Below are 13,892 nucleotides of genomic sequence, written 5' to 3' on the forward strand. Positions count from 1 at the left end.
GAAAGGCGCATGTGACTTAAAGTCTGTTATTTCCAAATTAAATGAATATTTTGGAAATTTAATAGGTGCCAACACAGCTGCCCATAAGGACACATCCTTCCCGTTCGTTGACCTGACTTTCTAATATTCACACAAATAAAGACGTTTGCACGAAGCTTATCAATATTTCTACAACAAAATATTTCAGAGTGTCTCCGTGTGTTTGTGTGAGTGTGTCATTGCGTCGACTATCGTCCATCGAACGGAGGCTTGCGTGTGCCAATATCGATTTTTAGTTTGGAAAATTCAAGCATACTTTAAAATAATTAGAACAGTTATACCACAATCACACACATCCATACGAACACTCGCTGACTTTATGGCCGGTGTGTGTGTGTGTGAAGAAATCTAAGCAATCACTTAAACTAGTTTGATTTCACTTTCATTAGCTTAATTTAATTTTAGACTAGCGCATAGTTCTCTCAACCGAACACGACACGCACACTTCGGCAGCTTAAAATTCAAACAGGCCAAACACACACACACTGGCACACCGGGCGGTCGGTGCTTCAGCGACCTCTCTTTGATTCGTTGGCGTTGTCGGCACGAAATCAATTTCTTGCCTTGTTGGGCGCTCAAGTGCTTTAATGGCCATTAAAGTATAAAAGACGAGATATAACACAATTTAACGACGCCGCCCAACAAAAGCGAGCTCAGCAACCACATGGACACGCTGTTATGTGAAAAGTTGAAGAACCCTCGAAGTTGTTTACGCTTCCGCTTGGGTTTGCGCGCTTTCCTCCAACTGTCTTTGGCGTGTTCTCGCCAGTTGCGCTGTCCCCGTGCCTTCCATATTGCATGTCCAACAATGTCTCCACGCTTTTTCGACCGAGCGTGTGGTGGAACTGGCGCAACTGCGATTAAATTCTTCTTTAAGTTCGTTTTCTGCTGCCCTTTGTGTGTGTGTGCGTGTGCGTGGTCGTTTGTGGCGTAAACCGTTACTGCAGATAACAGTGGCTTAAAGCACGCTGACAGTCAGCAACTATATGTGGCATGCACCTGCTTTTGCTTTCTTCGTCGCTAAGAATGAAAAAGTTCGAGCATAAATTTATGGAAGAGATAGCTATTTTAATTCGATTGGACTTTACAACTACTTTAAGGCGTTTCACCTTCTCCTTTTGCATAGTTTGAAATTAATTCTGCGTTTTTATCTCATGGCCTCAAAAAGCTTTAGTTCAAAGTTTGCGACTTAAGAAAAAATTAGGTGTGCAACAGTTGACGAGGTTGCGCCATTAAAGTCCGATAATTCTTCAGCAAAGCAACTTTTTATACAAGTTTTTAATTCTTCAAGGAAAATTATTTTTTCTTTGCGTTAAAATTTGTTCGGTTTGCTTCATAAATGCGCGATTAAAATTCGTCTTAATTACGCTTAGCACTTCTCACTCGATATTTGTGTGGGTAAGATCATAATGGATATCATTTTTTACCATACATATGCATGTAAATTATAGCTTTGTATGTAAAATCGATATTTAATATCATTAAGAATATATAAAGTACTATTTTTAGATAGAAGCATATGCCAAGCTCAAAGATGCCTCACCGCCAGAGATTGTACTTTTGCGGTTATTGCTTTGTCACTTCTGTTTATTTATGTGCTGAAATGCATTGCAATCCCGTTATATTAGCATTGTCTAATGGAGTAGATGGCGCAGTTGCTGCGCTGTGTTTTTATTCCTTGAAATCTGTGGTTTATTGCGTTTTGCCATTTCACCATTCCCTGTCTTCGCTGTGCTTTCAATGACGATTTTTAAATTTATGTGGTGGATATTGCCTTCAACTAAACGGTTTTTAAAATAATATATAATAGTGGTTAGTCATTGCAACAAAATAACGCTTGGAGTTTGCCTTTAAGAGTACCAAGAACCCCGCTTTCAGCACTTCGTAACCACTATGCGAATAACCAAGAAAGCGGCCGCAGCTGATCTCAAGGAGTCTACCTAAAAGTGCTCTTACATTGTTTGTGAAGAACAGATGAATAGGACTTGTTCCTCATAAAGGCACGAAAGCGTGTAACTGAAAATATATTCAGTTCCTCTACCTCAAAATGTCTTTTTACGTCAAAGAAACCAGGATATTTGCTTTTCAAGCATGAATCGGCCGATACTGGTGCAGTTTCACATTCGATATTCATACGAAGTTTATAAATCTAGCGACGATTGTTATCATAGACTGTAGACTTGACGTAGCCCAACAGGAAATAGTCTAACGGGGCCAAACCAAACTTGGTTTTCAATAAATCGATTGTGACATTCGCTGTGTGCCTTGTGGCGCCGTCCTGTTGGAACTACATATTGTTCAAGTCCATATCATCTATTTCAGGCCAAAATATTAGGTTATCATTGAGCAGAAGCGATTCCCATTCACAGTTCCAATGATGCCGCCGGCCCATAAACCGTACCAAACCCTAATTCTTTCGGGATGCAATAGTGACTCATGTAGAGCGTGTGAATTGCTATCTGACCATTAACGCATATTTTGCTTATTGACGAAAGTATTCAGCCAGAAATGAGCCTCATTGCTGAAGATGATTTTTCGATCAAAATAAGGATAGTTTTCAGGTTGTTGCTCAGCCCCATTCACGAACATTCGACGATTCTGGTAGTCAAGCGGCTTCAGTTCTTGTGTCAATTTGATCCTGTAGGGATATAAGCCAAGATATTTTTGCAAAATTCGCCAAAACGATGTCACAGAGATGCCCAACGCTTGACAACGATGTATGAGAGCCTGATCTGGGTCTTCCTCAATTATTGCATTAGCGGCAGCAATATTCTCGACACTACGGTCCCTACGTTGTCTCACTGACAAGTTAACATTTTGTACTGTTGCTCTGGATTCAAATTTTTCCTATAGATGCTCAATTGTTGATCTGACAGGACGATTAAGATGACCATAAATTTGGCGTAGCGCTCTTAAAGTAAATTTTAATAATTTCGATTCGTTGTTGGAGAACTGAAGAGAAATGTCAAAAGAGCGGGAAAAAATATGACGTCGTTTGCTGACCCTATCGGTTCACTATTGTAGTGTCCATATTGAAAAAACCAATTACATATATTTTTACCTTTATGCTAAAATCTGCCCAAAAGACGTTCTTTTCAACGCTTAGCTGCCAGGCGACTGATTATGAAAACATCTCTCACCTCTTTTCTAAGACTAATTCTATCGTATGTTGAAATGTCTATATCGTTGTCTTGGAAATCCAATGCTCGATTTACAAAAAGCTCTAACAGTTGATAAACAATCCTTCTTCTATTTTATTACTTATAAGAAATATAAACACATAATGTTAAAGTATCCAAAAACAAAATCTAAGATGTCTACTAGCTGGAGTTCTGCAAACAGATTTTGTTGGTTTCTTAAGTTTTCAAAAAGTTCTGGAGAGAAGTTCCTGACATTTTATATGGAAAGAAAAAGTGTAAGCCTGATGCTCAAGCCGGCCCCTAACTAAAACTTTTCGGTAGTATAGAGAGTTTCGGTTAGCCCCACATCGAGTAATCAAGGCATTCCATAAATTTTTTTTTCCTACGATTAATATTGTATTTTTGAAATCCAAACCTTTTCTCCCTCTTTCTCTTTCTAGTTATTTCCCCAATAACCAATAAATTATAATATGAATGTGTTAAATATTAATATATTTATTCAACTATCTCTTACAGTAGTCAGATAATTTTTTAGTTTTAGAATTTTTATCAAAATTATTGTATGAACTATTCAGAAACATCATTTAAATTAACTAATTTAAAATCAGCGCCATCTATCGTAACTTTTTGGTTTCAATTCAAGGCACACACATAAGCAAAATTGCTTTGAGATACTTAATTACATCGCAAATAGATATTATCTAATATTTGAATTTAAATTGAGCATAATTTGGTAATATTTGACCGCACTCAAATGTGAAGAAGGTCAAGTGAAATTCAAATTCCTATTTTATATATTTATGTATATGTATATCTACTCATATGGTTGTCTGTGTGGAAATTATGTACGTTATCAAGTAGAAATTTGTGACTTTATCCAATTTGTTTCATTTGTGGCAATTTTCTTATTAACATAACTTTTCATATCCTCTCTCCCACTTACACTCGGCACTCACACACACACACACACAGACGCGTGCACATCACCAAGGAGACGCTCAAGTGCTTGGATGGCGATTACGAAGTGGAGGAGGGCAAAGGAGCGGAGCGCAACACATATCTGAAGGATCATCAAATCGAAACGTATCTCATAGTGCCAGGTGATATTTATCGACCGGTAAGTGTAGCCGTGTATGTGTGTGTAAATATATACAAAAATGTACCAATAAATAAAGAAGTAGTTCTTTGACGATTGCAAATCTGTGAACACGACCGCCAGCCCTTCGACACGGGGCACGTGTTGCACACGCATGACCGCACACACTCACAGGTGTACGTGCGTGTTTCCAGCGGCGCAACCGAATACTCGTATATGCTAAATAAGTTATATCTTTACATGATTGTTCGCATACAAACTCACAGACACAGGGTTGCAAGCCCGTGGGGCGGGCGGGTTATGCAAAGCGTCAAAAGGCAAAGAAATAAACGCCTAAAATAACAACGGAAATAGAATAAGAAACACAGTGCGAGCACAATAACACATACGCACACATATACATACATATAATACAACTTACATATACATATATGCATAGAGAAGCACCTGTGTCACATGGGAAGCTGTGCGACACACATTCTCACGAACGCAATTTTTTTATAACAAAACACATTATAAATATTTTCTATTTTCATGTTGGCGTGTTGGCGTGTTGGTGTGCGTGTGTATGTGTGTTTGCAGCACAAGAAATCACGCAACCGACTGCAGGTGAACGGCAATATTTCGAAGGAGCTGCGAATGATGGGACATGCTAGCGCACAGAAGAATACCTCCAAGTGAGTACACGCACACCTACACACATACTTATTTTCAGATACGCAATAGGTATGATTTGGCATTCGAACAGCTCAATTTTATACACCAACCTTTGTAAGCTGCCCTACTTTCTTTCCCGTTTTGCTAACCTTCCATTTTTGCTTTCATTGCTTTTCACCCATTTTTCTGTGAATTCTCATTTCTTGAATTCGAAAATTGTTCCAAGTAATGAATGTGTGAAAATCTTAACAGATTTGGCTTCGGCGACAGTTCGGAGGGTGCCAAGGATCCGGAGGACGAGGTGAACGAGTATCTGATGCGTGCGATTGATGCGCGTAGCATTGACCATTTGCGTGCGGAGCATTGTCAGTCGGTGTTGTTGTCCTTCAAGGACGAAGCGCTGGAAAAGAAGGTAATATAACAAGAAAACACTTCTGACTACAAAATGTGTGTTAAATTGAATCATATTTATTATTTATGGTGCGAACTTTTATGTTATTTTTTGCACTGTCTCTTTTATTTTCAGTATGGTTCGGAACCGGATCGCATGCTGGGTGTATATTTCTACTGTAGCTTCATTGTGCTGATTGCCACGACACTCATAAGACTTTCTGTATTTAAACCGTAAGTTGCAGTATAGTACTTTATTTTCGTGGTAGAGTTTTGGTACTTTTAAGAGATAGCAAACATTTTTTTTTCGACTATAATTTATTAAATTAATATAATGAAAGTAAACTTCTAGAATGCTAGTTGTTAAAAAAGTTTTTGAATATAATGCTATTAATGACGACAGGACTGTAAGGTTAGATGGATGATATACAGAGATCGCATGTGGACTGCTGTGTTCGAACTTATAAATTAGCAAAACATTTAGTAGTCAATTCGGTGGGATGTCTGTAGGTATGCACTTTCAACTTCAAAAGCAGATCTGAGTCTGGTAAGATTCCCTGCCTTACGGCATGGGCGCCAATAGGGAATGGCTTGGTAAAAGTCCCACAACTAGGGAGAGGTTAGTCGTACTGAGAGCAAAAATATTACTAGATTACTTGCAATTGATGTTGGATTAAAAGGCTTTTGCGACAGCGCATGTATCGATGGCTAATCTTCCGCGAAGCTCAGCTATCTAGTAGTAGAACACAAGAGGATACGGAAGCACCGACACAGCTCCATTCTACCGATAGCGTTTCTAGGGTGCCTTTCCCTGTTAATTCATCAGCTTTACCATTTCTGCGATTTGATTGTAGCCTGACACCTTTACCAGTCTTATAACAAAGACATTCGATGCTATTGAAGGTCGACTTGGAAAACATTGCAGTAGTCAGGAAGTCTTAAGCAGGAGTTGATAGCGAGCTCCTGACTACAAACCCCTCCACCAACCTTCCCCTTAAGTTTTAACTCACCGTAAAGAAGCTCACTGTCTCTCTCTTCCCTTTGGCTTCTTCCCACCCACAACTCCCTTGACGGTATATGGGCAGAGAAGAGCCGCAACAGTTCGGTTTGGCGACTCTATGATCCAAGTGATCCGGTAAGAAATCAAAGTGTGTGAGAATTCTCGAGTATTCAGACACGTGTTCTTTTAGGAACACGCATTCTCTGAGTCTAATAGTAACTATTGCAGTCATACACCTTCCGACGTTGTTTACGGCCACTATGTGCAAGATCGCTTTGAGTACCATGTTTGGAGTGGACTTTAGTGTTCGACAAATGCTGATGAGCGCCGCCCGTTGAACGCTTTCGAGTTGCTTTGCAAGTGTGGACATTTCTAGACCACATAAAGACTCCATATAACATAATGGGCTTGTTTTTTATATTAAAATTCATGGACTCAACTACATAATCTTATCGAGAAATATTAGTTCTCGTTTTTCTAAATTTCTCAGAAACAGATTTAATTTAAATAGTGATATAGAATATTTACGTATTTTAAAATCTTTTCATATCCCACGTATTGATCCTTAACAAAATATTGAAATTTTTCTTTTCAGGAATTTACTCACAGTCATCACCTCATGTGCGACAATTGTTGTTGTGCTGCTGATTTCGCTGCTCGTCGCCGCGCATGTGATCAATATGAAAGTACGTATACGCCATGGCAGCCAAGTGGCATTAAAAATTCACATTCATATAGCTCAATACATACAGACACTCGCACCTTGATGAGTGCGCTTGCAATATCAAATGTTGTTAGATTAAAGTACATTGCCAACTTCTGCATTTAAATATCTGTACATACCTACATTTGTGCTTAGCTACATCGGTGTTTTGTCCACACCATTAGTGCGCAAATCGAATTACATTGGAAATACCGTTTTATTCAATTTGATACCAGCAACTTTGCTCTGCCTGTGTACAGTTATATGCTAAAACAATACACCCACACACACACACACATACATTTACATATGCAAATAAAATATGATTGCGCATTTGTTGAAGCCGTTACAATTCTCAGTTGTTGTGTTTACTTGCAGCTACCGATTGGCGTCAAGAGATTCTCTTCACGTATTCATAGCGATCGCTTGTTGGCGCAGTGTTTTGCTTTTTTAACCGTTACGCTGATTGCCCTCACGACCATATTGACAATGGTGAGTAGCAAATATGTGTGCATTGATTATGGTCTCTGTGTACGTTCTCCCCAACGAGTTGTTTGATTTTAAATGCATGTTGTTGTAAATATTTTTAGTATACTTGCTGTTTTTGTTTGCTGTTATTTGTTTTCAACAATTTATAAAATTCTTGGGGGGAAAACTCTTTGAAGGCATGACTTGAAAATGAATACCTTTCGCTACTTTATTTCAATTAAATTTCAGCTGGAATTTTGTAAAATTAATACCATCAGTTTGTTAAAAAGTATTGGTGTCAAAAACATTTGTTCGATTTTGGCAACTTTGAGTTAGTTATCAAAAAATACGTGCTTTTATTTTCAAACAACAACAATCAACAATAATTTATTTGGTATATATTGTGACATAAAAGTACCTAGGAAATAAAACGCAAAACATTCCAATATTCGTCAATGTTCATTTTGTCGCCTTTAAAATAATATCCACCAGATATAATACTCTTATGCCAACGATTTTTCCTGTCCTCGAAACACTTTTCATAAGCAATTTTTGCGATGGCTTTCAGTTTCTTAAGCGAATTTTGTTTTATCTCTTCGATTGACTGAAAACAGGTTCCATGGAGAAGCAATTTCAGTTTGAGGAACAAAAAAAATCACACGGAGCCAACTCTGGCGAATGCGGTGGTTGATCGAGGGTTTTGATATGTTTTTCGCTTTAAATTCGGTCATAATCGTGCGTCATCATGTAAAATCCATGAATTGTTCTTCCACAAATTTCGGCCGTTTTCGACGGATGTTCTCAAGTAAACGTTTCAATACAGCCAAATAAAACTCCTTACGGGCAGATGATCACCTCCGGAACAAATTCAGGATACACTGAACCACGAAAAACAAAAATGAGCATCAAATTGATTTTTGAGCGACTTTGGCGTGATTTTCTTGGTTTCGACTCGTTTTTTCCCTTCATTCCGATTATTGTTGACTTGCTTGCATTTCAAAATCATAAACCAATCTCCCATCGGCAGTTACAATGGCCTTTATGAATATATGATCGGAATTCGCACGATCAAGCATGTCCAAAGTGACCTGTTTATGGTACTTTTTTTTTTTTTTAAATCAGCTTTATCGAGACTAGTCGAGCAAGAACGCGTTTCATTCCCAAGCTATCTTCAGACGGAATAGCGAGAGATGTATGTGTTGCTCACTTGTCATATCTCCAACACTTGCGTGGGGATTCAAGAGGTCGAAGGTCGCCCAGAACAAGCATATCCTCAACGATATCTCGACCATTTTTAAAGGCTTTGTTCTACTTGTAGATTTTTGAAAAAAACTAAAGCACTGGCAGCCTTTTCCAACATTCGCAATGATTCCGCATACAAAATTGTGAGCAAAAGTTAAGCGAGAAGCAACAACTCGATCTATTTTAGAGGGAAAAATAAAATCGTTCGCATAATTTGACCAAATTGTTCCTTCAAAATATCTTAGGGAATGTTGGTTAAAAATATTACGGAAGAATTAATAATGACGTGTTTTTCTGTTGTTCCTTTAATGGTAATAAGTGAAATAATATTAATACGTGGGTGTTTTTTGAATTTTCTGACAAAACTTTTCTTAGTAATGTATATTTTTTTCAGGACATCAGAATGTACTAATTTCACCGAAAAAATTTTTACTGATTTTAAAAAATTCTGAAATTTTGATGAGAGATTTTTTTAATGAAAATTCGTTTTTTTTCGATTTTTAATCGAAATACGGCTTATTACTAATGTAATAATGTAATATAAAGTATGTTTGGGACATAAGAAAGTAAGTTTACACCTAACTTTGTGAATAAAAAAATTTTTTGGGCAAAAGTAAAAACTGTGTTATTTGAAAATTTCATATAAATTTTGAGGTTTTTTTTTTAACCAAATTATATATATATTGCTATTACCTATAACATTGCAATATAACTTTTTTCCATTTGGTTCATATATGATTGATGCTTTCTTAATATTTATGTACATATATTGCTCATGTTGTTAAAGTAAACAATGACGCTAAGAAATCTCTTAACTTGAGACATTGCCAGCTTTGTTCCAAAAATCGTTGATTTACTTTAATATAATACTTTTGCAATTGAAGTCTGGAGGCTTACCGCCGGATGAAAGCAAAAGTCTTAGTCGACTTGAGTCGTGTCTTCGACACATGGCACTTGGCAGGCGAGCGTGTGCTTAAGTAAATAAGTGAAAGAGCATGCGTTTATATACTTATGTATATTTATATATATATTATGTACACCATTATCTAAATAGAAAGATAAACAGTAAGCAGTGCGAGGTGTATCACGGCGGTGCTGCCGAGTACTTTGGCACATATTTATGCATTTATGCAAAGCAAATGTGAAAGTTCCGAAATGGCGCTTTTGGATTTGTATGAAAATTTACATTACCATTTCAATTTGAAGGGAGCATATATCAATTTGTAACACCTCAATTTCGATATGAACAATTCGTATGTTCGGTGGAAGCATACAAAAATGTTGTGTGTGTGTGTACGAATTTTGGGTGTGTGTATAATGTTGCGGCGAAAGAAAAGTTTACACCATATATTTAAATATAAAGTGATGTTTATCACTCTTGATTCTGATCACACATATGAACCCGATGGTGCCAGCCCTTCAATTCATGTGCGAGAATCACACGTTCTTTGTGCTAAGAATATATTTACGGCAAAAGTTACAAGTAAAATCCTCTTTTTCACTGAATCAAAACTTCGTTGCTTATTTATCCTAAATGGTAAATAATAACAACATTTTACTACTGAAAATCCTCATTAAGTTTAGAAATGTCACTCTTGACTCGTTGATGTATGTAAATGAAGCTTAAAATCTCACCTTTTCAACACTATGTGGTATAACATAACGTGATTGGTAGCACTGGAGATATACGACTGCAACAACATCTATTGACAAATACGACTACCAACATATGTATATACTTTTTATGTATGTTTAGGCATATTGTGTAAACAAACATATAAAGAAGTGAAAACAAAAAAGATACAACAAAGTCTGTGTTAAAATTTCATGTAGCGGCAAAAGTTTTTCCATTAAGGTTTCACCGCCGCAACAAACACTTTGCCCTTGGCCTTATGCCCACATAACTTCAGAAAATCTACACAACACACACGCAGTGCGTTGTGCGCGCCCAAAAGTGTGCTAAAGTATGTGTGGGAAAACCTTGGAGCGGTAGACACATTGCTGTCAAACTTTTCTTCTCACTATTCCACTTGATTTGTAAGCAAAATGTTGTTACACAAATGACTAACGGTGTTTTTTCATTTTTGCCTTGCCACTTTTCGTTTACAGTTGCAATTTGTTGTTTCTCTTTCCGTTTTTGTGGCAAATTGGTTAGACCACACATTAACCTTTAGACGTTGGCGTCTTAATCACAGTCAAGCAAAAATATCTTATCAGTCATTAGAGCCGTTGACCAACAGCTGTACCACTGACGCATGTGAAGAGTCGTGAAGTGTGACTTGTGCAACTCAGAGTTTTTAACTTGACTGAGTCGCCAAGAAGGCATTTGCGAATAAATTTGTTTTACTTGAATATTTATGTCAAATAAGTGTTTTGGCAATATTACGATTCTTTCGGCGGTATTTGTCATGACATGTAAAGAAAAATAAAACAAAACAAAATAAGAGTGAATTGCATATAAAATTGTGGAACTTGAAAGTGAAATATCTCGAAAACTATGAGTCTGAGACAGTATATGCGCATACATATTTTAATCCTGAGGACCTCCTCTATCCATCCGTACCATCATCGCGGCGCCGAAAGAATCGTAATCGTGCCAGTGTTTTGGGTGTACTCTTTATGAGACTAAATTATTTCGTAATAAAATTTTGAGAAAAAGTATTTTTGAAGTTGTAATGACAATGTGTTCTGGCTTTCCTACACGGTCTTTACTTATTATACTTAGAAAAACTTGAGTCCACAAACGCACTTAAATGTACACTTAATCGCACAATGTCAAAGGAGGAGCCATCAAGAGCAGGAAGCAACACTTGTGTCAAAGCTAACGAGCACACTTGTTGTTGTTTGTTGTTGGCACTCGAATGGCATTTCTAATAGTCTTAGAGCAAATGACCTACGTTTATATGGCACTTAATTCACATAAATCTTTTCCGTTGCCTGTTGCAAATTCTCCGCTGAAACTTTTTTGTGTATTTCTTTGTTTTGTATTTGATCTACAGTTATACTTGTTTGATTTTGAAAAAAATTTCTTAAAAACTTATTTTGCTGATGCTCGCTTTTGTTATGAAATTTCATCAGCCGGTCGAAAATGGTAGAAAGCTCGTAGCTCATCAACCAAAATGTCAAATATGTGGGTTTATCATGTCGAAAGCACGAAGCGCTCTAAAAGTTTTAAGACAACTTCACCCAGAACTAAAGGAGACATATTTCAACAAAATTTGATTTGTAATAGAATTCATATATTGCGTTAGTCTAATAGGAGGGTTGCCTTTTATTTTACGAGATCAGAGAACAAAAACAAATTTTAATCATCGAATATTGCTTTACTTTTTTTCTAATTATTATCTGATAAGATTAATACACTTTAGCATGCGTTTGAATCAATTGTCAACTCACTTTTGTCACTCCGATTGAGATATCTTCAAAACATGCTTTCCGAACACATCAACCGCCTCTTAAGGTCTCGAAAAACGTTTCCCTCTTCGTTTATTGTTTCGTACGAGAGTAAAAAAAAGTCATTCGATGCCAAGTCAACACTTCACGGTGTATTGCTCATCCAATCGATGTTTTATGTGTTCAAAAATGCAGTTGATTGAGGTGATGTCTGCGAGATCGCATTTTTGGCCGTTGGTTTTCCTGATTTATCAATATTCCCAACTTCTAGTGGTATGGTTGCATCCTGTCCAGTTTAAAAAAAAAAATAACCATTTGCTTGGAAATGCTTCGTTCTCGAACAGCTTTTGTTAGATTCGGCTTTTCTTGGCTTATCATTGCCATACAGCCCGTGCTGTTTACTTTCGAAAATCCTCGATTTCTACCTGTTACGATGTCATAGACGTGTTTCGAAGCTCTGCTACAATAAGGTTTTACCATTTCTCTTGACCAATCGGCTGGGGTCTTTTTCTAAAATTGACACATTGTGTGGGTTCCAACGTGGACAAATTGCTTTACAGTCAAGCTTTCATGTAACAACTGATTTTGGACGACCTTCATGAAATTCGTGTCTGAGTGAACTACGATCTTGATTGATTTCACCACACCATCGATATTCATTGGTCTTTGATGGAGCTTCATCCTCAAAAGTTGAATTAAGTGCACTGTTACTGTTAAGAGTTAACTTGAAAGCCTTAAAAAATAATCGCGCGAAAACTTGGCGAATTAATTTCATTTTTTGGCTGAGATGAATTTTTTAAGTTACTGTAAGCAACAAAAATAGCACCCATACGTCAAAACGTGAGTTGCCAGATTGCAACACTAGCTAAGTCCTGAAATATAAAAGACAACCTCAGTATATTAAGCCTCCAAAAGCCAAAAAAGACGAGTATTAAATTCTTTTCTCCAGGCTCCAGGCAGAACAATTCACGACCCATACAATGATTCTTTAACTTAATCCTCCTTTGTTAAACAATTTTGATATTCACAGTTTGCATTTATCTCGGCCATTTTACTTAAAATATCTTAAAATATAGTTGGACTGCATTCATTCTTAAAGATTCTGCGCGTCATCTATTAAATGCCTTCATAAAGATTTGCGCCATTTTATTTGTGGCACGAAGCTGCTAATAGCGGCACTAATGTTAGCAAGAGTGGGAGTAAGAGCGATAGTGTGATACGCAAATTGGTCGTCTAACGGTATTGCATGTCGCACCACGTACAAATTGTCAACGGAGCCCATTAATGTGTGCTTTCAACAGAATTTACGCAAAGTTTGCGCTCTTTACTACAAACATTCAGCCATAATAGCTTTCGTTTACAACAACAAAGAAACCTTGTTTTGCTCTTCTGGCTTAAGAGTGTGCCATCTTAGTTGTTATCACCGTTTTATAGAGTTTTAATGAAAGTTCTATTATGGCAACTTGCTGGCTCCTGTGGCCTCGATGTTTTCCCCTATTTTGCTGTTGTTGTTATAGTTTTTTTTATTATTATGTTGTTCTTCATAAAGCCACTGTTTGCAAGTAGTTTCCGCACGGGATTTATAAAAACTTTGTTTCCGATGAGTGTGAAATTCTTTGCAGTCATTTGCTCTTCGTAATTGCCAAACACACGATTAATTAAATGTGTCATGCGGCATTTCTCAATGCGCCTTACGATCATACTCGTGGTCAGATGGGCTATTTTTTCTTTAAGAGGGGAGCTCAACACCTCGAACGGAATAAA

At 37.2% G+C, this 13,892-nt stretch overlaps 1 protein-coding gene across 1 annotated transcript in view; it reads left to right on the plus strand.

Annotated features, from left to right (window-relative positions):
- The window catches only part of LOC120776918, a 75,965-nt gene that overhangs the window by 44,128 nt on the left and 17,945 nt on the right, over positions 1 to 13,892 (plus strand). The window contains exons 14-19 of the mRNA XM_040107989.1: positions 4,152 to 4,296; positions 4,858 to 4,952; positions 5,185 to 5,344; positions 5,459 to 5,556; positions 6,918 to 7,008; positions 7,404 to 7,517. Coding sequence (XP_039963923.1) covers positions 4,152 to 4,296; positions 4,858 to 4,952; positions 5,185 to 5,344; positions 5,459 to 5,556; positions 6,918 to 7,008; positions 7,404 to 7,517 — 703 coding nt within the window. The remainder of the gene's footprint in view (positions 1 to 4,151; positions 4,297 to 4,857; positions 4,953 to 5,184; positions 5,345 to 5,458; positions 5,557 to 6,917; positions 7,009 to 7,403; positions 7,518 to 13,892) is intronic.

Source organism: Bactrocera tryoni, chromosome 5 (genome assembly GCF_016617805.1).
Source record: "Bactrocera tryoni isolate S06 chromosome 5, CSIRO_BtryS06_freeze2, whole genome shotgun sequence".
Lineage (NCBI taxonomy): Eukaryota > Metazoa > Arthropoda > Insecta > Diptera > Tephritidae > Bactrocera > Bactrocera tryoni.